The following is a 26,591-nucleotide window of genomic DNA, read 5'->3' on the forward strand; positions in this document are numbered from 1 at the left end:
GCGGCAGTCCCCACAGCTCTGGTTCCAGCAGCAGGTCTGGCTGTGGCTCTGCAGCTTGGGCCGGAGCTCCTTCCTCCCCAGAGGTCCACCCCAACTGAGCAGCCCGGCAGCCTTTTATGCTGAGACTGCACTGCGAGCATGCCCAGCAGGGCTGTGGGGGAGGGGCGTATTCTACCCAATAGACAGGCTCTCCTCCCTCCTGTTCAGTGCGGGGCAGGCTAGCCCCATCACACACCCCCACCCCGCTGCAGAAACCAGTTCCCCCTGGCACCCTGTCCCCTACTGCAGAAACCTGTCCCCCTGCTCCCCCCTGCAGAAACCTGTCCCCCCAGCACCCTGTCCCCTGCTGCAGAAACCTGTCCTTCTGGCACCCTGCCCCTACTGGCACCCTGTTCCCTGCCCCAGAACCCACTAGCACCCCTCCCCAGTACTGTGTCCCCTGCTCCCGAATGAGTTTTCTATGTGTCAGTGACCCCTGACTCAAGGCTGGTTCCCTGCCCTTCTCATAAATAAAGACAATGCAGAAACTTTTTGTGTTTAACATAGTGTTTTATTTAGAAATGAAGCCTGGCCAACAAACCCCCAATTGGGGCCAAGCCCCCATCTGGCCACAAGCACTCCTGCATTCCCCCTTCCCCAGACCCTAGATCTGAGCCTATCAAACACTGGAACCCCCTGCCTGAACCCCTCACATACCCCAACCCAAATTCCTGCACCCTCACATCCACAAGCCTGTGGTTTGCTTAGTACCCCAACACTGCCCGGCCTGGAGTCCCCTCCCCGAGCCAGCGTCCCCTTTTCCACCACCTCCTGCATCCAGATTTCCTCCCAGAGCTTGCACTGCCCACCCCTTCCCACACCCAAATCCCTCATTCCCACCCCAGAGACTACACATCCTGTCTCAATCCAGTGCGGGTCCGGCTAGACTGCAGGAATTTTTCAGGATTCTGGAGCTATCCCAGAAAAACTCTTCTGCATCCAGGGTTGCGTTTGTTCTTCTGCTTTTTTAGTGGAAGAGCAAACAGGCTCTTTTGATCACCCCTATACTCCTCTTTCCACAAGGAATAAGGGGGCTTCCAAAAGAAGGGTTTTTTTCTGACATTTGGTCTAGATCTTGGCTTGGTCTGTCATTTAAAAAGTGATCTTGGGTGTAAAAAGTTTGGAGACCACTGGTCTACACTATGAGCTTTGCCGGAAGGAGCAATGTAAGTGAAGCACGGATTATCATTTTCTCATGCTTCATTTGCATATTCTCTTCCGGTTCGTTTTTGTGCAAAAACAAGCAGTGTGGACATTTCCTTTTTGTGCAACAACCCCCTTTTGTGCACCATCCCCAGGAGGCATAAAGATCTTGTGCAAAAAGGGTTTTTTGTGCGAAAAGGAAATGACCACATTGCTTGTTTTTGCACCAAAAGGGACTGGAAAAGAATATGCAAATGAAGAGTGAGAAAATGCTAATTCACGCTTCATTTGCATTGCCTCTTCCAGCAAAGCTCGTAGTGTAGTTGTAGCCAGAGAGAGACTAGCAGATTTACTCGGCATTGTTTGGGTCTTTAACTCAATTAAAGGTTTTGGGGGTGATTCTGGAACATAATAGGAAAATGTACAAGCCTTTTAAAAATCATATTTTTCAAAAATACAAGGTTAATATTATTAAGTTAATTTTTATTTAGGATTGCTTAAATTGTTATTTTTTCTGTTTAATTTTTTAGTAATATTTTTAAAATGAGAATTCCATCAAGTGTATTTTTTCCCCGATGCACTCTTATCATATGCTATGTTTTAACAAAAAAGGGCTATAGTCAATTTGGGTTCTGCGGGGCAACCTGCACTACTCTGCCTTGGCAATAAACGGTGATGTCTGCGTTGTCCAAAGTGTGGATTTCTGGCCTGTCTCAAGCCTGGTATGAGAGACCACGTCAAGAACACACAGGACAAGCGGCCTTGTACTGGTACTTCTGTTTCTGTTAACGAGTACAGATGCAGCCATGAAACTGTCAACTGTGCACATAGCAGCAACATCCTGAGTAGCAGGACGTACCCCAAATAGGGGCATTGGGCATTTTACGTATCCTACACAACACTAATCAATTGGTAACTATTAGAACGACCAAGTCTTGCTTTGCTATAAATTGGACTTAGTAAGAACAATCAATGGGAGGGAATGGGCAGGACTGACCCATATGTCCTGCTCGATATAACTAGAAGTAATTAGGCCCTTCACACTGGCGGCCCAGTGCATGGCGTTCCAACGTGTGGGAAGAAAAGGAACCACAACCTTCTGCCTGGGACTGTAGGTTGTATACGGGTGAAGTGTAAATGAATTAGCTTTTATTATTGTATATAGTAGATCTTTTAGTAATTGCTTTTGCATTGCTTTGCACTGTATTATTTGCATTAGAATGTATAGTATTTAAGGTTTAAATTGTATAGTAATAGTTCTTAAGGCTTGTAAAACTTAAAACAACTGTATTAACTGCTTAAAGTTTGCAATACATAAGAAAGTGGTTAAGTAACCCTAAAGTGTACTGGTTTCCATTAGATCTAAAATATATCGAACCATATGACAGGTTCCAATAATATTCTTCTAATTTTCCAAACTTAAGCATTGATTTAGCTGTGACAAAACACAGCACTACTCCAGATTTCTCCATTGTTATCTCTTTTCTGAAGTTTCTTGAGAAGCAAGCCTATTCCAGGTTCATCCTATTTTTCTTGCTCATCTTGGTTCGGTCTCTTTCAACATTTGCTCAGTTATGCCAATCTTGAGGACTGTACTTGATTTGGTGATTCTGCCTCTTTTTTGTTTGGTTTTATGAGAAGCACTCCCATTCTTGGCACACCCTGTTTTCCTGACACTGTTTTAAGTTATAATAAGAGGAAGCTAAATACAGAATATGGTGGTCTTAGCTGTTACCATTTAGAAGGAGTTTTTGATCAAACAGAAAAACTCTCTAAATTAAAATATATAGCAGATGACAAATACAAGATCTTTAACTGTTTTTCCCCAAAGATCTTGTAAAAAGTTCTATCTAAAAATAGTACTTAAAAAAAAAAAAAGCTAGTGCTGAAAATAGTTGTTAAAATGATGTAATAACACTGGTTAGTTAAAAGGAACATCCTGAAGACTTTTGCTATAATCTGGACGAGGGTGACTATTTAAACATTATTATCTATACTTATTTTATTTTTATTCACTGTATTTTGTGCACTTCCAGAGGCAGCGGGTGTTCCATTGATTAGACAGTTATGGTGCAAGGTACAGGGCTTTGGTCAGAGTTGATTCCATGACTAGTGTCTCTTTCACAGGGTATCCATTGACGTTAAAGGTTTTGTGAGCCAGGTTGTTGTTGATCTGAAAAATAAAGCCTTAATCAATAAATAAAAACATAATTCAAACTTTCACTGGTGCATGATGTTACTACACACAGAATCTGCTATGGGGTTGAGAGGGGTGGAGGGAGGAATGTAGGCCGGGCCCTAAGGAGACCATGCATCTTTGGAGCTTTGGATCTTGGAACATAGGTATCTAAATGTGCATTTACAAGTTAACAACAGAAGCAAAAGTTCCGTTTGAGGCAAACCTGTTACTGCATTCCCACCTGGGGGGAAAAGGGAGTTACTCACCTCGTGCAGTAACGAGTGTTCTTCGAGATGTGTGTCCCCGTGGGTGCTCCACTCTAGGTGAAGGGTCGCCCTGAGCCGCAGATCGGAGCTTTTCAAAGCAGTTTTCCCCCTGTTGAGCCACGCATGCCCAGAGGGCGTCTCGAGCCCTTCCCGCCCTCTGCAGCGCGCGGCTCAACCCCCTCCCTTTCAGTTCCTCGTCTCCGCCCGAGTAATTTAGACTCCGTGCAGAGGGGAGGAAGGGAGGGTCGTGGAGCACCCACGGGGGGACACATCTCGAAGAACACTCGTTACTGCACGAGGTGAGTAACTCCCTTTTCTTCTTCGAGTAGTGTCCCCGTGGGTGCTCCACTCTAGGTGACTACAAAGCAGTGTTCAATATATGGCTGGAGGGAGCCGGAGTCAATGTTTAGCGGTGGTAGAGAGCACCGTTGTAGCTACTGCTGAGTCCTGTGTAAGTTGCGGTAGGATTGCATAATGTCTGGCAAACGTGTGATCTGAAGACCACGTTGCTGCTCGGTAAATATCCCTTAAGGGGACATTGTTCAAAAAGGCTGTAGAAGTAGCCGTGGCTCGAGTGGAATGTGCTCTTGGGGGGCACTGTAGTGGTTTATTGCCCAAGGTATGACACTTGACTATGCATGTGGAGATCCATTTTGAGATTCGTTGTGATGACAGGGGTGTTCCCTTAGAACGCTCAGCGACTGATATAAAAAGTCTTTCGGATTTACGAAATGGTTTTGTTCTTTCCAGGAAGAAGGCGAGAGCCCTCCGAATGTCCAGGGTATGCAGAGTGGCGTCCTTCTGTGATGCATGCGGTTTCGGAAAAAAGGTAGGTAGTACGATCGGTTCATTTACATGGAATTCTGTACAGACCTTTGGCAGGAATGTTGGATGAGGTCTAAGTATGACCCTATCCTTCGTAAAAACTGTGTAGGGGGGTACTGCCATTAATGCCCCAATTTCACTCACCCGTCTAACAGACGTGATAGCCAATAAGAAACAGACTTTCATAAAGAGAAATGGGAGTGGTACTGTAGCCAGAGGCTCGAAAGGAGGTCCAGTAAGTTGGTGGAGAACAAGATTTAGGTCCCATAAGGGGGGTGGTGCCTTATGGGGTGGGTATACGTTGTGGAGCCCTTTAAGGAATCTTTTAGTGATAGGATGGGCAAATATGGAGAATCCATCAATGAAAGTATGGAACGCTGTTATTGCAGAAAGATGTACTCTTAAAGAAGAAATTGAGAGTCCTGATATTTTAAGGTCTAGAATGTAGTCCAAAATCATATGTAATGGTGCATCACGGGGATCTACCCTGGTTCGCTGGCACTAGAGGGAAAATCGAGTCCATTTCTGTAGGTAAGTTTTTCGAGTGGACTGTCTCCTACTGTGGAGGAGGATATCTTTCACTTGTTGGGAACAGTGATTTTCTATCTCCGAGAACCAGAGAGTAGCCAAGCCTGGAGGTGTAGGGTGTGGAGCTGTGGATGCAGTATCGTTCCATTGCTCTGAGATATTAGGTCTGCCCGGTGAGGTAGCGGGTAAGGAGGGTGAACTGCTAGCCTGTGCAGGTACGGGTACCAAGTTTGGTGGGCCCATGACGGGGCTATCAGGATGACTAGGGCTCCGTCTGTGCAGATCTTGCGTGAGGTTTTCGGGATTAACGGTATGGGGGGGAAGGCATAGTGAAGGGGGGCTGTCCATTTGATTAGAAAGGCATCCCCTAGGGAATGTTTGCCAAGTCCTGCACGTGAGCAGAATTGGGGGCATTTGGCGTTCTGGGTAGATGCAAAAAGGTCTATGGATGGCCATCCCCAATGGTTGAAGATTGAGTTTGCGACCTCCGTGTGTAACTCCCACTCGTGATCTGAGGTGAAGTTGCGGCTGAGTGAATCTGCTCTGGTGTTGTTCACCCCGGGGAGGTAGGATGCTACCAGGGTGATCTGTTTGCGGATGCATGAGTTCCACAGGTGGATAGCCTCTGCACAGAGGGAGCGGGAGAGGGCTCCACCTTGCTTGTTTATATAGAACATTGTGCAGATGTTGTCCGTTAGAATGTGGACCGTCTGATTGGCAATGTCGGGGGCGAAGTGTGCGCAGGCATTCCTTACTGCTCGCAGTTCGACGAGGTTGATGTGTAGTCGTGCCTCGGATGGGGACCACCTTCCCTGAACGCCTTGGTCATTCATATGTGCTCCCCAGCCAAGGAGGGAAGCATCTGTAGTAATCTGTACAGTGGGTTCGCTCTGTTGGAATGGAACACCTGTGAGGAGGTTGTTCGGTATCGTCCACCACCGTAAGGAAGCAAGGACGTTTGGTGGAATAGTCACCGTCTTGTTGAGGGAGTGTCGTGATGGTATGTATACACTTGCTATCCAGAGTTGGAAGCATCGGAAATGCAGACGAGCATGGTGGACGACATAGGTGGTGGAAGCCATGTGGCCCATTAGTTGGAGGCAAGTAAGAGCTGTAGTGGTAGGAGTTGTAAGCATTACACTTATAATTTCTTGTATAGTTATGAAACGTTGCCAAGGTAGGTATGCTCGGGCTGTAATTGAGTCCAGGCGCGCCCCAATGAACTCTATATTTTGAACTGGGTGCAGTGTTGATTTGCTTTCGTTGAGTAGAAGGCCTAGACGATTGAGGAGTGATGTGGTTGTACTTATCATGGAGGCAGTTTCGTCCTGTGTTGAGCCCTTCAAAAGGCAGTCGTCTAGGTAGGGAAATATGATGACATTCTGGCGTCTGAGGTACGCAGCGACGACTGCTAGTACCTTTGAAAATACCCTCGGAGCTGACGAGAGGCCGAAGGGGAGGACATTGTATTGGAAATGATCCTGGCCGAGAGTAAAGCGTAGATAGCATCTGTGGGCGGGATGGATAGTTATATGGAAATACGCATCTTGTAGGTCGAGGGCTGCGAACCAGTCCCCTTGATCTAGCGCAGGAATGATTGTTGTAAGTGTGACCATTTTGAAACGTTGTTTCTTGAGAAACCTGTTCAGTTTGCGGAGGTCTAATATTGGCCTCCAGCCCCCCGTTTTTTTCTCGATCAAGAAGTAGTTCGAGTAAAACCCTTTCCCGTGGAACTCTACTGGTACTTTTTCTATGGCTCCGATAGAAAGGAGGCGGTCGATCTCTTGTTTTAGTAGAGTGTCGTGAGAGGGGTTCCTGAAAAGGGACGGGGTAGGGGGAAGGGTAGGTGGGGTAGTGGTAAATGGGATAGTGTATCCTACTCGAATTATTTCTAGAACCCAGCGGTCCGATGTTATGGATTCCCATTGTGGAAGGAACGGCCGCAAACGGTGGGTAAATAGGCAGCCATGTTGTGTTATTGCTAGATCGTGAGGGAGGTAGTGCAGACCCTCGACCACGACTTCAAATTTGCTGTTTGGAGGACTGGGTAGTTGGTGGGCGACCTTGATTAGGTCGTCTTCTCTGAGGTCGTTGCCTTGGTCTAGTGTCCTCATAGGGTCTTTGTGGCCAGTTGTATTGCTCATATCTGTAACGATTGTAAGTGTTATATGGGGTGTATCATCTGCGTTTGAAGGGCGGTGTGTACATGCCCAGTGTGCGAAGTGTGGTCTTTGAGTTCTTACTGTTATGTAGCATTTCGTCTGTAGAAGCTGCAAATAATTTTTGCTTATCAAATGGCAAGTCTTCTACTTTTGGCTGAAGTTCGCGGGGAACTCCAAACGATTGTAGCCAGGAAGTTCTGCGCATGACTATTGCAGTCGCTGTAGTTCTAGCTGCTGTGTCAGCAACATCCATTGCCGTTTGGAGGGCAGTGCGAGCGATGGTATGGCCTTCGTGGACTATTGCTTTCAAGATGGCTCTTTTGGATTCAGGGAGATGTGGTATCAGTTCTCCCAGCTTCGAATAATTATCAAAGTTGTGATTCGCTAAGAGGGCAGAATAATTTGATATTCTTAGTTGTAGGGTAGAAGAGGAATATATTTTCTTTCCAAAGAAGTCGAGTTTTCTATGTTCTTTGTCGGTACTGCCATTCTTGTATTGTGGTGTCTTCGCTCTTTGCTGTGCAGATTCAACCACTAAAGAGTTTGCTTGTGGATGCGTAAAGAGGAAGTCATTGTCTTTCGGAGGAACGAAATATTTCCTATCAATCTTTTTGTTAGTCGGTTGGATGGATGCTGGTGTCTTCCACAGATCCTCAGATGTTTCCATGATTGCTTCATCAATCGGCAGGGCAATCTTACTATGTAGCGTAGGATGCAGGTTCTTTAATAAGTGGTGTTGTTTCTTTTGAACTTCTTGTAGGGAGACATGCTGACTTGATGCTACCCGCTTAAATAGCTCCTGGAACTGTTTGAGGTCATCAATCGCTACAGTATCTGATGGTATCACTGCATCGTCCTGTTGGGTACTCAGGTCATCTGGGTGAGTGATGTTTATAGATTGAATATCGGATTCATTATCCGAAAAGCATTCCTCCTCCTCCTCCTGCTCTGTGTGTGATGCAGGGGGTAGGGGCTGTGGATGAGGCAGACCTCTCCGAGATGGTGTGGAGTGGACTGAGGACCGGTGTCTGTACGGGTCCCATTGGTCCCAGGGCCCCCATTGGGGTGGATAAGGTGGGGGCGGGTAAGACCAGTAGGGGTGCCACGGGTTTTGTTGTGGTCCAGCCCCCTGATAATAGGAACGAGACCCCCTTGGCGACGTCTGTCGCGAGGAATGTGTCGTATGGCGGTCATCCTCTAGAAAGGGAGCGCCGTGAAAGGACACTGGGGACATCGATCTGGCAGGGGAATGCCTTGCAAAGGATGTCCCTGGTGAGCAGTCAATGGGAGGGGGGCAGGGGTGTTGCTGCCTGCTGTGAGTGTCAGACGGCAGCTGAGAGAGCTCTGTAGCAGACTCCTGCAGAAGCCTCCCCTTATCTGCTGCCGGTGCCGGTGTAGAGCTCTGGCTTGCGATCGCAGCCTGCGCCTGCTCAGTGTTAGGCTTGGTTTGTTGCGGTGCGGGTTGTTTTAGCAGCACCGGGGTTTTTCGCGGTGCCGGGGCTTGTAGCGGTGCCGCGGTTTGAAGCGGCGCCGGCTTTTCTTTCCGCCCAGGTTTGTCAGCGCGTTCTCGGGATGGCTCCGAGGCAGCGCGCACCGGTATTGACGGCAACCGTGAGGATTTCCCTTCTGCTTTATTAGCAGGGGTCCTCATATTTCTTTGTCCCTCTCCCTGAGTCTTGGGGGAGGAAGAAGGCGGGAGAGAACGAGAAGGTGAAGTTCTTTGTGCCGCAGGTTTCAGTGGCAGGGGGTTTTCAGCTTGTGGTCCCCCTTGCTCTAAAGGCTGAAGAGCCTTATCAAATAAAATCATTCTTAGGCGGAGCTCTCTGTCTTTCCTAGCTCTCGCCGTGAGGGAGGCACAGTGCTTGCAGCTGTGGGGTGAGTGGCTTCCCCCAAACAGCGGATGCATTTTGTGTGGCCGTCAGAAGCCGGCATCGGCTCGCGGCACTGTTCGCATTTTTTGAAGCCTAAGGAGGCAGACATATTTAGCTCCCCGCTTCTTTAAGGGGTTGTATTTCGTTTCTTGTCTTTTGTGTGGTTATATGACTTTTTCTTTTTTTGACTGAGAAGCCAGGAGAGAGAGAGCCCCGGTTCACCCGGGGCTCCGGTCTGAAGAGAGTTCAAGTCCCCGAGGGGGGATTTTGTCGTCAGTTTTGCTGTGCTAATAAACTATTTTGTTTTTACTTTTCCAAGAGAAAAAACACTAGGGAAACTAATTTGGAGTAAGAGGGGAAAAACTATGTAACCTAACTAATGGAAGAAAATACAGTCTGAGAGACTGTGAGGGAGCTCCTGCTCGCTCCGTCCGCTGACGAGGGCGGTTAAAGAGGAACTGAAAGGGAGGGGGTTGAGCCGCACGCTGCAGAGGGCGGGAAGGGCTCGAGACGCCCTCTGGGCATGCGTGGCTCAACAGGGGGAAAACTGCTTTGAAAAGCTCCGATCTGCGGCTCAGGGCGACCCTTCACCTAGAGTGGAGCACCCACGGGGACACTACTCGAAGAAGAAAGGAGGAGATGCATGGGAAGAGCAGCCAGTTACAGTGTGGTTCCTTCCTCTCCTGTTCAATATGTTGGCAAGACTCAACAACATCATACAGAGGCAGCCCCTCTACCGTTTTAATGGTTCCTTTTCCTTTGGATGGGTGAGTTAGAAGCTGTTTTCTTTACCTCGCCTGAGATTCAGCTAACACCTTTCTCTTCAAAGGAGCATTAATCAGAAACTTTCTGAGATGAACTCTGTAGAGTTCATCGAGCCATTCTAGCTGTAGGTTTTTAACTCCAGGAATGAAGGAACATCTCCCCACTTCTCATCAAACTGAAAACTAAAAAGTACTGGGCCCTGACCTGTCAACCACATCTCAAGCTACCAGGAGAGTATGTAGGAAAATCTACTTATCACCTTAGCTGGGCATCCCCCACCCCCTTGTATTCCACTCTAACCCTCTAGGCTACGATTTTAATCAGCTTGTTTCCAGTCACGTACTGTATTTTGTTGATTTTTATTTTGCTGACTTTTCTTAGTATCTTAATGCAAGCTTTGCCAGAATTCAATTTTGTTTATCACTTCAATGGCTAATAGCTATGTTTATTTTTAACCATTTTTAAAAGATTGCATCAATTTAATTTTTCACAATGGGGTGAAATTATTGGGGGTGGTCAAACAATTATTTAAAGACAACAGATGCTGAAATTCCAAATGTTAAACTTTATTAACTGTTAAAAACATAAAGCACCATCATCATATGGTAAATATCCTTAGATCAATGAATCAGACCTGTTTTTATTATTCATTCACTAGTCAATTTGTAACAAGCCAAATTCAGAAGTCTAAACTGGAGTTTGACTCTAAGGGTGCATCTACACAGCTGGGCTTAACTCGAAATAAGCTACGCAAATTGAGCTAAGTCAATTGTGTAGCTTATTTCAAAATAGCTTATTTTGAAATTGGGGGCATCTACACAGCACTTATTTCAAAACAGAGCACTCTTTCTCCAACTTCTCTTGCTCCTCATACAATGAGGGTTACAGGAGTTGGAATAAGAAGTCCTCCAGCTTGACAGTATTTTGACATTATTTCAAAATAACTGCCTGCTGTGTAGACACGGACTAAGTGATTTCAAAATAATGCTAGTTATTTTGAAATAATGTGGATGTGTAGATATATCCCAACTTCTCAAGCAACATTCTTCTTATTTTGCCTACTTCTAAATTTTTATCATCAGTGGAAATATATTTTTCACTGATTTGTGTGTGTACAATGAAATTGATGTTTACCTACTGTATGAGTAAAAACCTAATCCTTCCAAACCTATTTATTGTTAATGATTACTGTTATTGTTAATGTTTGTTAATTACTTAATGTACTAAATCTTCAACTCTTGTAAATTGATATAGATCCAAGGATCTTGTCCAACATATACAGTAATTAAGAGTGATCAATAAAGGAAATTGAAAATACTGAAGTTGTTCCATTTTGTTGCTGTTACAGTTGCTTATTTGTATAAAGAAAACCTGAATGTACATTATTTTTTAACATTTGGGTGGGTGTCAGGAATGCAAGCCCCCCCCACTGTGCTTCAGTGCCCCCTGACTGTCCTCATCTAGCCCATCTCAGGGCAAGTTACAGTCTGTATGGGTTGCTCATCATTGGCATTTGTCGCAATGGCTCTGCTTATCTAGTCGGCCTCATGATAGGCCCGCAAACCAGAGGCTTTGCCTCCAGCCCCTAGCCAAGGGGAGTCTTGGCTGGCCCGCTTCCAGCCTTTGCTGGCTATCCCCAGCTTGTCTCCCTCCAAGGAGCTCCTGCTTCCTCGGCAGTCAGCCCTCCACTGGCCCCCTCCCTAAGCAAACTGTGCTTCTCTATATACACCTGCCAGCTGGGCTCACACTTGCCCTAATGGTTGCAGCTGGCTTCTACAAGCCAATTGTGCTGCCTTAGATAGTTGCCAGCTGGGCTCTCCCTAGCCCAAACAGATTCAGCTAGCCTCTGCTCAGGGCCTGAGTCCTGGTCTTAAAGGGCCAGTGCAGGGCAGGCGCCCTGTCACAGTGGGGTTATGCCTTTTAAATATCAGGAATGCCAAATTAAGTCTTCCCTGATTTTTTGATGATGATATCAGTAACATATTGGGAGTTTACAAAAACTGTTATTGAATGGGCATACCATCCTTTCTTTCAAGTAAGTTTGAGGTGATGATGGAAACAAGCAGCTACACAAACAGTTTTAGAACAATCTGATTAAAAATCCCTTCTCCTAACTGCTTGGTTATCAATCTGTTGTTTCTTGAGATACAATAATTCAACTTTTTTGCCAGTTGCAAATAGGTAAAATTTCCTATATAGTATGACAGTGCAAGGCCTACATACCACTTAAATATCGCTGGAATGCTATTTTAAAAATGTGAGTACTGCATGGACCTTATGCTGCTCTTCAGAATAAGAGTAAATTTTACCCTTTAAAATCTTCTAGGATAAACAAAGTCCAAATTTCCAAAGTGAAAAAGCAGAAAAACTTTAAAACACCCCAAAATAACTGCCCTAGTGTAGCCTGTCTTCATACATTGCAAAGAAGCAAGAATGAGCAGACAGCCAATTGGTTTTCCTTTGCGGGTCACTTTGAACATATTCTTGATGCAGTTTGGTTGCATACTTACTTCTGTAAATAAATCCCCAATATGCCTCTTCATGCCATGCTCTGAAAAGACCTCATCCATTGCTTCAATCATTCTAGAGCCTTTTTTCCTGTTACGTAAAGAAACATAACCTACAGATGGAAAAAGCAGAAACAGCTCTTCAATTTACATTTTTCCTAATAAAAGTTGATTGCCAAAATCAACTTAAGAACTTGTAAAAACATGTGAATACCAGGTGATCATTAGTCCTAACATGGGGACCTACAAGAAAAGAGGGAAGTAATGGTTCTCCTCCGCCTTCCTATGCAGCCATTTTAAGATGTTATTTACATAGCTGGAGATGCATACCTAAGCCAGTCTTCCCCCAAAGCTATAGACCTGGCCTATGTCTTCTGTGGAATGCAGGCACTATATTGCCACTGCTTACCACCATGAGCGAGCAAGTAAAGAAGGGGTAGAGAGTTGGCAGATTGGTGGTGCTGCTACCCACCCTCCCAACGCTTGTCAGCTTCAGCTCTTGTAAACAGTTGTAACTAAAGTTCTCGCCCAATGGAGGCAGAAATTAAGGGTGACGACCACCAAAGGAAATATTAAAATACTCAAGTTGTTCTATTTTGCGGTTGCTTAGATATATAAAGAAAACTTGAACAGGTATTTATTTTTTTAATATTTGGGGTTAAAATGTGGGTGAAGATGTGAGGAGGCTGCATGCCTATGAGGCAAGCCAGGCAACACCCAGCAGTGTAACAGGGCTCTTCCTGAACTAGCAAACTGTAATGCTTCCTTTACAAACCACACTGCACGCAAATGCTGCTCACCAATAGCAAGGTAATATAGCTCCTAAAACCAATACTGTCTCTTCCAACATTTTCAGTAGCTAGCGCAGGACAGAGCTCGCCCTTAGCGACGGGAAGCCCAGGAAAGTGCAGCTCGGAGTGGTGGGAAGGGAGAAGAAAGGTGCAGAGCTCCTACAACCCAGGCTTACCACACTGCAGTGTCCACTCCTGCACCTCTCGTCCTGCAGGGTTGGCTGGGCTGGATTTGCATATGGTCACAATTCTCCTCAGTTTTGGGCCAGCACCCCCCATCCCCCTAATGCAGCTCACGTGCAATCAGAATTGCAATGTCACTCACTCAAATTTGGCCCAGCCACCCCCCGTCAGGGAGGGCAGGCCAAACTTGAGCAGCACTGCACCCCCTCTTGCCAGGGCTATACTGCAACACCCCGAGTAGGGAGACAAGCCCAGCCAGTTCTGCAGGACAGGGGCTGCTTCAACAGGTACAGGAGATTTTGTGGGTGAAAGCTAGAAAGTTTCACAAACCCCAGTACTGTTAGACTTGACGTTCACATACAAACTAAGAAATACTCTCTCCTAGGAATTCTCTATGCCTTGGTGGGGGGGGGGGGGGGGGGGGGTGGAAGCTATTGGGTATACCTTGATAATGGTGGTTGATTTGCTTGGGATAGGGATGACGTGTTTGAGAGAGGGTGTAGATGAGTATGAAGAGATGTGTGCAGTGGTGTGGCTTTTTTTCTGCATGTCTTGGTTTTTGTGGTTTTGAGGTAGCAAAAAAAATTGTACTAAGGTGAAATAACACCTGAGACTTGTATGTCATTTTAGCTCTATTAATGGAAATGCTGCTTTGCAAAGAAAAGGATTGTTGTATTTGCAATTAAAACGTTCTCTACTCAACTCCCTAGATAGGTCACCTCTAACCTTCTCACAAAAGAGATTCCTGTTCAAATCTTTATTGTTGAACAATATAGTTTTGTTTTGTGTGTATTAAAAGAATAGAGAGGGGTAACTAGTGGTGTCCCCCAAGGGTCAGTCCTGGGACCAATCCTTTTCAACTTATTCATAAATGATCTTGAGAAAGGGGTAAGCAGTGAGGTAGTAAAGTTTGCAGATGATACAAAACTGTTTAGGATAGTCAAGACAGAAGCAGACTGTGAGGGACTCCAAGAAGATCTCACCAAACTGAGTGATTGGGCAACAAAATAGCAAATGAAATTTAATGTGGATAAGTGTAAAGTAATGCACATCGGGAAAAATAACCCCAACTATACGTACAGTATGATGGGGGCTAAATTGGCTACGACAAATCAGGAAAGAGATCTTGGAGTTATCTCATGATAGCATCTAGATGGTTCATCAGTCTTTAAGTGTTTCCTGACTCTTTGTAGTTTGCTAATTAATGGTTCTTATCTGCCCCCTTTGACTATCTAGTCTTTAGGTTTTCATAGACTAGTCCTGTTCCCTATTACTTTGGCTTTCCCTTGATATATTTTTTACCCACTGCCTTTTCTTGTCCCCCCCCCCCTTCCAATTTTCCCTTCTTCCACCCTCCCTCCTGTCTCCCCTATTTATTTTGGTCCTAGACTTCCAACACTCTGGTCATCTGAAGAAGTGGGCTATGCCCATGAAAGCTCATGATACCATCTGCATGTTTTGTTAGTCTTTAAAGTGCTACCAGACTCTCTGTTGTTTTTTCAGAATATACTAGTCATGGATTAAACTGAACAATGCCTGCTCAAATTCCAATGGAAAATGTGAGACACTGTTTTTGATCCCATCATGATATCTCAGAAATGCTGACTACCTCCCTGCTGTTAAAGTTTATTATCAGATCAGGATGAGATTATCTCAGCATTTCCATTAGACCCAATTTCACCATCTGGGGAAATGAAGTCTCTTTTCCTCATACAATGAATACTGGATCTCCCCACCATTCTAACAATACCTCCCTTGCTAGCTCTGGCAATTTCTCCCCACTTTTCTGACTCCAAGCCAAACATTTAATAGATTTATTTGATTTTCTCTGTTCTCCTGAGTTCTGATTGCCATGACCATTGTTTTGGCTATAGACATGGATTCACATTCTCTATCTGTATCTGATTTGAATATTAGCCCCCCCTAGAGGCAAATTATATTTTCCTCAATTTAAATCTCTCTTTTCTTTTTCCCCTTACTATGAAATACAAGTTCTTGAGAGCCTCCAAAGCCTGTGTCAGATATGCTTTTGTATTGAAAGACCAGGGTTTAAAAGTTAAGAGATTCTAGCTTTTGGTTTGAACATGTAATGTGACCTTTCTGTAAAATGGGGATAACTACTGTACTAAATTGGACCTGAACTAATAAAAAAGACATAGAGCCAAAATAAAATGATACTTAGAGCCAGAAACTGCATTAATAAAAGGCTAAATTCGACTCTCACAAACCCCCACGGGAATCAATCACAATTCATATATGTAACTGGAGCCTATTTTGGCCTTGTTATCTCTTACCTTTTTGAGTAGAATACACAACATAGTAATCACTAGCTGTTGGCAGTCTCCTGATAGCTATCAAGTTATAAGTACAATCAGCTTCCTCAAATACCTGTTCTATTTCTTCTACTCCATGATCTTCTTTTCCTGTTATTATGACAAGGAAATATGTTTAAAACACACTGCCAAATGATTGACTGGTGCCAAATTCTTTCCAAGTGACTTTCATATGTTTATACACTTGCTTATATACATGCTGTTTATACATGTGTTAGGCTTATAAAAAAGGTACAAAGTATCAGACTATTTCCCCATCTTGGCACTCCCACTTATATCTACTGTAGGAATGCAAGGACTGAGATGGTGGTAATGCGGTTAGGTAGTGAGCTGGATTCTTAGATAGCAGAGATGAGGAAATTTCTGAGGAAAATACATGTTTTTATCAAAATCAGAAATGTTTACTTTTTAAAACACAAAATTATAAAATGAATAACAGGATTTTTAATTTTTTTTGCATTTCAATTTTCTGATTTGTCATTTTTCCTTTTTTCACTCTTCATTTTAGCCCAATTGCCCCTCTCTTTATTCAGTAGCAAATTGGGGGGAAATGGGATATAAGAAAAAAAAGGATAAAAGAGAAAAATAAAAAAATATTGAAAACAAACATTTTTTAAATAAAAAACTCGATGAAAAATTTTACTAAACTTTTGTAAGCAACAATTATGTAGCTCAGTAACCTGAATAATTAAAATATTTGTATTTTAATGTATTCATTTATTAACTGCTGTGCTAGACAGTCTCAATATTTGAGAGGAAGATGAGGCCTTAGCTGTGGTAGCAAGTGGTTTCAGCAGGACAATGTCTAAAGTGTAAACAGCAACAGCTCAAGTTGTACACAAGTGTGGAGCTTGGCTGATGTTTGACTTGCACAAATACCTGAAACCACCCTGCACTCAGGTAGAGTCAGATTTTTGTTACATCTTTCCCTCAAAAGGGCCTGTTCTTGGGAGCTTTCAATCATTAAAATAATTTTCAGCTAGGTATCTAAACTTATAGGTACTTCTCTGAGCCCATTAACCCTATAAACCTGCTTGCCTATTGGAACCCTGACCCCTGTACCTAATTTTTTTTTAATAATTAGGTTGCACAGCCTCCTATTCAAAAATGAGTGTATTATTTCTCATTCTGTGTATCAGTTGTGATAAAACTGCACTTGTGGAATATTGTATCTTGAATATAGCAAATCCTCACTCACAAGAATTTCATTATTTAAATGGGGCTATTCAAGGGACTGAAACACTCCCACCCCTAAAGCTGGCTTTTCTAAGCAGATGGAGATTTGTATTCAATACCCTTGAGGATACCGTGGGGGCAAACTGTTGAACCAAGAGACTGCCCAATAAGAGCAGGCATTAGTTGAAGTCAGGCCTTGTGTACCTTTTTTATGCGGAAGGGGTTTGTTGTGAGTTTGTGTGCTATTTTCTACTACATAAGTTTTGCTACCTTTGAGGCTCCTGTCACCTGCACCCATTCTGCTGGGTTAGAAGAACAAGTTAGATTCATTTTGGCCCTTTTCAAATGTCTTTTAGTGGCCACAATTCATTGCTGCCCCCTGTCGGTGGAATATTTATCCTCTGTGCTATTTTCAATGCTGGATGCTTCAAGATTGAGAAACCAGAACCAGGAGTGCATCCAGTTTTTCAACAGTAACACAATAATACAGAGGACTGCTGAAGTCACAGGACTAGATTTAATAATACACACTGTAGATACTTTGCAGAGACCTGAAAGGAAATCTTCATAGAAAGAGGCTGAAATTCAATACTACTCCGGCAAATAAATATTTAATGTCTTGCTCACCTCCTCTGCATGCCTGAATGATAAAGATTTTAGGTTTTTCTTGGAGCTTTGGGCATTGTATATTGTTGAATAGTGCAAATACATCATCAAGATCGACTGTGACACCATCTTTCCCCTGAATGAGGCCATGACTCCTCCCATGACTCATAAGAACTATGAGGCAGCAGCTAACTTCATCCTTGGATTGATTGATTTGATCCCGGAATTCTTCCAATGCTGGCAATATTTCCTGTCACAAAAGGCTGTTAGATGCACTCATCAAAATAATTAATTCTCAAAAAGAAGTTATTTATGAACAACTGAAATAACAATAAGACTAAAGGATCAAAACAATTAGCCACAAAAAGTAATTTTAAAGCCACTACTATACCTTGCAGTGGCATTAACTCTATGCAGTGGGTCCATGTCTGAGTCCCAAATGCTACTATAATACAAATAAATAACAAAAAGCTGCATTGTGCCAGCTCCCCACCACCACAGCCTTGCGATTCAGAATTCTTCCCTTCTAGATCTACAATCCAAACCAGCTTTAGAAACCAAACTTTTTGTGTTCAGTACATTCCTAGAACATTGGCTGTATCTATACTTGATTGATGAACTGTTGATTTTACACATATGTGGTTCTGGGTGAATTACCAAAAACTTGATTGGTTAAGAGTAACATGTTTTGATTTGAGAAATACTATCCAAAGTAAAAGTTGGTGTGAAAAGAACCTTGAATTAATATTAGTAATGCCATCTGAATTCAAGAAAACGGAATTATCTTAACTAGATTCCATTCCTATATTAGGTATAAAATTTTCTTGGAAAATGTAATTTATTAGATTTCATTTTTAAAATCTAACTGGCACCTCAGGACATTCCTAAAAGTTTATCTTCATTTGTGCTTTCAACATGAGATCATAATCAGATTGGTAAGGACTTTTTACTCTAAACTGTTGTAGTTGAGCAATACACTTGATTTTATTCATTTAAAATATATCCAGGAATTACAGATTTTGAGACAAGGAAGACAAAGATGTTGGCATTTGTATTTTTTTCCGGGTAAATACTCTCAAGCCCCCATTAATTTACCTCAAATGAAGAAATCACAGGAGCAATGGTAAAGAAAGAATTTTGAAGGGTAACTGATTACATAAAACATGAATTTTGTTTAATTTAAAAATGGTCCAGAATGGGGATGTGGTGATGGAGAGGCCATGAACCCTTTTGCCTCATAATAAAAAGGTTCTGAAAAGTTTGCATAATAATTACACGTTTACAGAATTTCATAACTTCGTAGTGACATTTGCCTGTCGCTAATTTGATTTTATTCAACTCCTTAAGAGTTATGAAAGTATTTAGAAGTCAGCGCTGTGGCTGTGCCCCAGCATTCTCAAAGGTATTACCCTATTCCCTCTGAAATCAATGGCAAAATTCCAATTGATTGAATGGTAGCAAGATTGGGTGGGCTCGTTTGTAAATAGGGTTTACAAATTAGCTTTTACAGCCTTGCATGTTAATACCAGGAACGAGCTTGAATTCTAAATGCAAGCATTGCCTTTTGCATATGTGGATTTTGTGGTGCTGTACCAACATCATATGGTACAAAGACTTTGCTGGTAGCTGGTGTAACAATATTTTAGAAATTAATCATATACCTCAGGCACATAGAATCAAGCTCAGAATAAGGCTGAAGTTGGAGCCCAGAGATCAAGAATTAAGGTGCAGTTACAGAAGGTCGGGAATCAGACACATCATCGGCACATCACTGGGTCAAATTCTGCTCTCCATTACATAGATCCAGCTTCCATTGAAATCAATAGGGTTGTAGAGGTGTAAGCAAAGGTAGAAACTCACCCAAATATTGTACTTGCTTTTATAATCTTAGGAAACACACAAAGGAATTATGATAGAAAAGGGCCAATTTCAGCAATGCTGTAATGATGTTATCAAGATGTCCTTGGCTAACAGCTTACTGGAGAGTATATAAGGATCTGTGGGACTACAACCCGGTGGAGCCTGGGACACCTGGCATGCAAAGCCACAACTGGGAGCATTGTGGAGAATAGACACCACAGTAGTACTACCCAAAAGGATCTAAAGCACTCTGAAACCCTCTGATTGGCCAAGTGCACTATTAAACCTTTGAGGGTGCCCTGTCTAGTAACCATGCATATTCCTGACATGCTGTAACTGCACCTTAGTTCTTGACCTCTGGTCTTTAACTTCAGCCTTACTCTAAGCTTGACTTTTACCTCCTGATTCCAGCCTGGTAACTACCCGTGGTCTCTGGTCTCCATCCCTGGCCTGACTGATTCTAGCTTATTAATCTTCACTCTGGCAATTACTCTGATCCCTGCTCAGTGATTACCACCTTATGTCCATCCTTACCTGGTGTGACTGCTAGGCTACACTGCCTCTGCCTTGGTTTCTTACAAAGATCACAATGTCAAAAAGAGTATGCCTCCCACAGAAGAGCAATCAAAGGTAGGGGCAAAGCCCCATAGTCTAATAATGTAAAGCAGACTGGCAATAAAAGGGTGAATGGGGAAGGAAGAAAAACACTCCCATATATTCCTCTAAATAATTAATTTTTTTGGGCTTATCTAGTCTCAAGTCAAGCCTGGAATCAGAGGGTATGTCTACACTACAGCGCTAATTCGAACTAACTTAGTTCGAATTAGTTAGTTCGAATTAGCTTAGTTCGAATTAACGCATCAAGACTAAAAAACTAGTTCGAATTAGCGTTTTGCTAATTCGAACTAGCATGTCCACATTAAGTGGACCCTGAACCGGGGTTAAGGATGGCCGGAAGCAGTGCCGGCAGGGCATCAGATGAGGACTTAGAGCGTGGAGCTGCTGCCTCAGGCTAGCCGAGGACTGTGCTTAAAGGGACCCGACCCCCACCCCGGACAGACAGTTTGCAGGGGTGCCCCGCTTGCTAAGCAGTCCTGGCTTGGATTGCCCCGAGTACCCACACTGGGCACATCACAGCACTCGGCCATCAGACCGGTTGCACTTGCCGCAGGCTGCCATCTGGGGAGAGGGGACAATTGGGGGGCTGCAGGAGAGCTTCCACCCCCAGAAGCCCACAGAGCCAGCCCAGTCCTCCCCATCGGGGGCTTGTACCCCATTCCTCCCTCACCTCCTTCCACTTACCCCTCCCTAGCCCCCCTTCCTGATGTACAAAATAAAGGACAATTGTGTTCAAAAATAGAATCTCTCTTTATTGAACAAAACTGGGGGAGACTGGGAAAAGGAGGTGGGAGAGGGGAAGAGAGAGGGTGGGAGAGGGGAGGGCAACTACAATGATGAGGGGTTTGGAATAGGTCCCATATGAAGAGAGGCTAAAGAGACTGGGACTTTTCAGTTTAGAAAAGAGGAGATGGAGGGGGGATAGGATAGAGGTCTATAAAAGCATGAGTGGGGTGGAGAGGGTGCATACAGAAAAGTTCTTCATTAGTTCCCATAATAGAAGGACTAGAGGACACCAAAGGAAAGGAATGGGTAGCAGGCTTCAAACTATTAACAGAAAGTTCTTCACAAAGCAAATAGTTAACCGGCAGAACTCCTTCCTGCAGGAGGCTGTGAAGGCTAGAACTAGAACAGAGTTGAAAGGGAAGTGAGATCAAGTCATGGAGGTGGGTCCATGGAGTGGTATTAGCCAGGGGGTAGGAGTGGTGTCCCTGCCCAAAGTTTGTGGAAGGCTGGAGAGGGATGGCACGAGACAAATGGCTTGGTCACTGTCTTCAGTCCATCCCCTCCAGGGTTCCTAGGGTTGGCCGCTGTCAGAAGACAGGCTATTGGGCTAGATGGACCTTTGGTCTGACCCAGTACGGCCATTGTAAGCTCAGGGCTCAGGGTCGGGGGTCTCAGTGGACCACCTTGATTTTCATGCACACCTGCTCCTGGGTGGCCAGGTTGGCAGCTCTCCTGCTCTAGACGGCCACTTTCCTGTGCCTAGTGCGGAGGTTGTGGACGAGGTCCACAATGTCCGCACTAGCCCAGGCAGGTGCCTGCCTCTTGCGGTCCTGGGCAAGCTCCTGGGAGCTGCCAGCCTGGTCCCGGGAAGAGGGGGAGGGCTGGGGGGCATCGGGTGGCTGGCTCGAGCCGTGCCAGGTGCAGGGTCTGCTAGCTGGGTGCTGGCAAGCTTGCACCTGGCACAGGCACCGTAGCCAGCCCGTGCCCCTTTAAGGGGTCCGGGGCCGGGAGGGGGGCAATAGAGTTTCCCTGGTGTTGGCCAGAGTGGCCAGCAGGGAAAGCTGGGGAGGGCTAGCCTCCCACTAGTTCGAATTAAGGGGCTACACACCCCTTAATTCGAACTAGTAAGTTCGAACTAGGCTTAGTCCTCGTACAATGAGGTTTACCTAGTTCGAACTAAGCGCTCCGCTAGTTCGAATTAAGTTCGAACTAGCAGAGCGCTAGTGTAGCGCCTATCAAAGTTAATTTGAACTAACGTCCGTTACTTCGAATTAACTTTGTAGTGTAGACATACCCAGAGAGACTATTCCAGTCAGTCTATAGTCACACAGCTGTAGGTAAGGAAACTGTGTCCCCCAAGCATTTGGATTTGTGGGGTATTGGAAGAGGGGCGCTCATTTGCTGAAGTTCTACTGCCATCCAGGGAGCTGACGTTTAAAACATTTCTGCATTAGACTGTCCCTTTGTCTGGGAAGTACAGGCTGTGAAGGATCCACACCCATAGCTTCAGGTACTTGAGTTATCCCAAGCTCTGTCTATAAAAGACAATCAATATTTCTGGTGGTGTATTTTCTAAACAGCAGCTAGTACTGACTTCTACTTCACCACAGTTTCAAATAGCACCAAGTGAGCCATCACCGGGGGTGTGGGAGGCATTCTATGTGACGCTCTCTGCTTGGCATGGAATAATTTTAACAACTTACCTGCCCATTAGGATCTATGCACTGTCTAGAAGGTGTTTCAAACTGGAACTGGTCAAACCACGTATTCATTATTTTAATATCCTTTTCTGCACCAGGCCTCCTTGTTGTCACACACATCAGAAAAGCCATACGGTTTTTGCTCATGTCATACTTATCCTGTTAATTCAAAGCATTAAATTAAATTGTTTCATCAGATGAATGGTTTGGAATTGAATTGAACAAAGTTTCTGTAACACAGTATGTTTTTTTACATGAAACACATGGCAGAGGGCTCAATCCTGCAACTACTCTGCTAAGAGAAATCCCACTGACTGTGGGAGGATCTGTAGGATTGGCTTCTATAGCTTCATCCATGACATCAAACTGATGGGTTGCTAACAGCAGGTATCTGCAACAGGTGCAGATGAACTAGTGCTGAAAATGATTTCACTGTAATTGCAAATGGGACCACACTATTTTCAGCACCATTTTATAGAATGGTCCAGACATTACCCTATCAGAATCTACTCCTTACTGCAGCACAAATCTGGGATAATTTTTTCTAAGTCAATGGAGTTACAAGGTATAAAACTCACAGGTGAGAATTTGGCCTATATTTTTTAGTTAGAAAATCAGTTATCTTTAAAATGATAAAAAGAAGGTTAAAGAAATGTGTATTTAAGGATTTGGGTTCAAATTATTTCTGGAGTTCAGATAATAAATCAAAATAAATTCCTGAAAAAAAGAGGAAGAATGGCTTTTGTGCAAAAATAGAGCCTAATTAATTATGCAAATGAGGCATGGTGATATTCCACACTTTGCCTCATTTGCATTTTTTTTGTGCAAGATTGGGCAGTGTAGACATAGCCGTCAGGTATAGCTGCACTACAAAAGTTATCCACAGGAGAAAGCTGATATTACAGGCCTGATTCAGAAAATGTAGCAAGAATAGATGTTTTTCATTCCTCAAGTTTAACAAGTAATTCTTAGACTTTTGGTTGATACATGAAAAGGAGATAATATAGATGGTTCTATTCATGAAAAAATTCTGTTCTCAGCTACACCTGGGCAAACCTATTGAAGTCAGACATAACCAGTGTCTCTAGAAAAGTGGAGTGAAATCCATAAACCATTGAAGTCAAAGGAAAATTTTGCCATTGACTTCAAAAGGGCCAGGATTTCAACCCAAGTGCATATATTATTCCATATCTGTGAAAAGCTAGTTTTCTACAACTATATAGAAATGTGGTTATTAGTAAAATGACTAGTAACTTCCTAAAGTTACTTTGTGCTGCTGCTACGCTTGAGCTCTAAGGCCCAGTTCCACAAAAGTATGAAGGTTCCTAACTTCCATTGAAGTAAATGGCAGTTAAAAGCCTGAATACTGGTCTACGAGTATCATGCTTCTACCATCTCTCATTCCTTGTATTTTGGAATGTAATAACATTGACCAGCATACCTCTGGCATCCATATCTTAGGCGTAAGTATACCTTCCTTTTATTGTGCATGTGACTCTGATTTACTTCCATTCTTTTCCTGATTTTCAAAATTCTCTCAGGATATTATCTTGCTCCAGAAGCAGGGATCCATGCCAACCCTCTCCATGACAATGCCTGACATTGGACTAAGGGAGAGGAGAGTGACTAGTAGATCCATAATCATGCAGATTCACTATCCATAGTCCCTCCTGTGGGCAGTGCATAGGGAAAGCAATCAGTACCATCATCCATGGGCTACAGTTACTTACAGCCATGAAAGAGCTAACAACCGAATCATGCAAACACACCTGCACGTGCGGATTAGTGCCATGAATAATCCCATTCATTGTGATGGGGTTACATGGTAGTAAACCCTACAATTGGCTGTGTTTACAGGATGAGGTATGAGCTGTGCACAAATCACCTAATCTTCCAGGAAATCCCCTTCTGGAAATTCTGCTTAACCTGGCTGTATTCAGACCACAGACCACAGTATAGTAGGTTAAACAAACGACAGAATGCTATCTATATCAATCTGAGAAAACTGCAGAACGATGCAGGGAAATTGAAATATTTACAAATACCAGGCCTATTTTGCTTGCTGTCACACAAGGGCAGCTCCTACTGATGTCCAGAAAAGTTGTACCTATAAAACTGGGAGGAGACTTGGCCCAGGGGCTTCACAGGCTTTGAACTGTTCTGAGAGAACTGAAAAATAAATGCGGTTACCAAAGCATCATGGTCACTTTGCTCAGCTCTTCTTTTAAAACTTGCATCACTTGTCTGACTTGTGGTGTGTTGTTCACCAGTTCTCAGTACAGTAGCTGTGAGAATATTTAAAACAATAATTTGCAAGTGCAGCTCAAATGGCGGGTGATGCTGTTTTTTGTAAAACTTTTATTACTGTATCCTATTTTTTGTAAGTTACAATTGACACACTGGGCCATGCAAACTGCTATAGAGACAAATCAGATTCAGAATACCACCCTTCCCCCCCCCCACCCCTCTCCATGCTAAATGCACACACCACTGCAGGTCCAGGAATATGCTCTTCCCTCCTCAGCAGCTTGACCAGGTCAGTTAAGCCTATGTCTGAACAAGGCTCCCCCTCAAGTTTCTCACTGTTGCTCCAGCTCTGCCCCTGGTGGCAACAGTGCCAGGACTTAAGGCAGCTGTCAGTGCAGTAAGCACCGTGTTGTCAAAGCCTCCTCAGATCAAGTTTACTCGACAGAATAGTTATAAAATTGCTAGTGCCTTGTCTACACTAGTTCTCCTGCTGGGGCCACTACAGGATGAACCTCTCTAGTCCAGCACCTTCAGGACCTGACCTATCCAGAAGAGAATTTGCCAGGCCATGGGAGGTCAGTATTGTCTAGCAGCATTAACAACACTTCCCCTGCTTCCTAGACTCTGAGAAGACATTTAAGGGTAAATTAGAGCTAAGCAACAGCACAGAACACTGAGGCTACGTCTACACTGGCCCCTTTTCCGGAAGGGGCATGTAAATTTCACTAGTCGTCGTAGGGAAATCCGCGGGGGATTTAAATATCCCCCGCGGCATTTAAATAAAAATGTCCGCCGCTTTTTTCCGGCTTTTAAAAAAGCCGGAAAAGAGCTTCTAGACTGGCCCCGATCCTCCGGAAAAAGCGCCCTTTTCCGGAGGGTCTTATTCCTACTTCAAAGTAGGAATAAGAGCCTCCGGAAAAGGGCACTTTTTCCGGAGGATCGGGGCCAGTCTAGACGCTCTTTTCCGGCTTTTAAAAAAGCCGGAAAAAAGCGGCGGACATTTTTATTTAAATGCCGCGGGGGATATTTAAATCCCCCGCGGATTTCCCTACGACGACTGCTGAAATTTACATGCCCCTTCCGGAAAAGGGGCCAGTGTAGACGTAGCCTGACAGCCAGGACTGATGGCTGTAAACAAACATTATGGGACCACGGGAAACTTGGCTACACTCATGACAAGTGGACATCGGGCTAACTAAAATCATGTCAGAGGATGGATGTTTCCAGATCAGAGAGTTCTGGACTAGCGAGGTTCAACCTGTACTATGGGAACTGAAATGGTGGCATCATCAATAAGAAAAAAGGCCTAGAGGAGAGAAGCCCCAAAGAGAGTCTCAGCCTGGCCCACATACTGGGACTTTGCTGTGCAGAACTTCATCTCAACTGGAAATGAACTTCTAAAGCTTTCTCAGGGATGGGGAGTGTGTGTGTGTGTGGGGGGGGGGGGAGGATTATTTTGCATGTAAGTAACTGACGGCCAGAGAGCGCCTGCTTTGGAAAGGGAGATTGTTCCCCCACCCTCCCCACGAAAAAGGTTGATAAAAAATAGGAAGAGGAGCGATCCCCGGCTCTGTTCTAGCAGCGGAGCCCTTCGCCCCTGCGTGCACCTTGCTGAGTCCCGTTGAAAATAGAACCCAAGCCCCGCGCAGCGCCACGCACCTGATGGCGTTTCAGGTTACAGCCCGCCTGCCCCCCCCCCCTTTTACCTGGCGCTGCTGCTGCTCCCGCCTTTTCCTGCCCGGCCAGCGCCTCGCTCAGGTGGTGGCGGCCCACGCCGCAGAGCGCCCCTCGTAGCACCTCAGCGGCCCTGCCCGCGTAGCGCTCCGCCAGCCCCTCTGCGCCCCCGGGCTCCGGACCCTGCAGGCAGAGCGCGCAGCGCGCCAGCTCCGCCTCGCTCAGCTGCGCCAAAGCGGCTCGGATGAGCGGCTCCATCCCTGGCCGGGCCGGGGGGTCCCAGCTCGGTGCCCGCGCCCCGCCCGCTCTCCCGCGCCTCTCCGGCAAGCAGCGTCCGCACGGCTGCGCCTCCAAGCCCGGGGTGTGGGCCGGGATTTGTGGGCACGGGAGAG

The 26,591-nt window shown here is 44.7% G+C and overlaps 1 protein-coding gene across 1 annotated transcript; it reads right to left on the bottom strand.

Moving 5' to 3' along the window:
• Positions 1 to 1,351: 1,351 nt before the first annotated feature.
• On the bottom strand, positions 1,352 to 26,591 carry LOC102446511 (caspase-14-like). Its single transcript, XM_075921850.1, has 7 exons — positions 26,232 to 26,591; positions 24,469 to 24,563; positions 22,282 to 22,437; positions 17,396 to 17,624; positions 15,554 to 15,682; positions 12,289 to 12,398; positions 1,352 to 3,355 (listed from the first exon to the last, which is right to left on the bottom strand). The coding sequence occupies exons 1-7, from the start codon at positions 26,455 to 26,457 to the stop codon at positions 3,248 to 3,250; spliced, it is 1,053 nt and encodes a 350-aa protein (XP_075777965.1). The 5' UTR covers positions 26,458 to 26,591; the 3' UTR covers positions 1,352 to 3,247.

This window comes from Pelodiscus sinensis, chromosome 2, assembly GCF_049634645.1.
Source record: "Pelodiscus sinensis isolate JC-2024 chromosome 2, ASM4963464v1, whole genome shotgun sequence".
Classification (NCBI taxonomy): Eukaryota; Metazoa; Chordata; order Testudines; family Trionychidae; genus Pelodiscus; species Pelodiscus sinensis.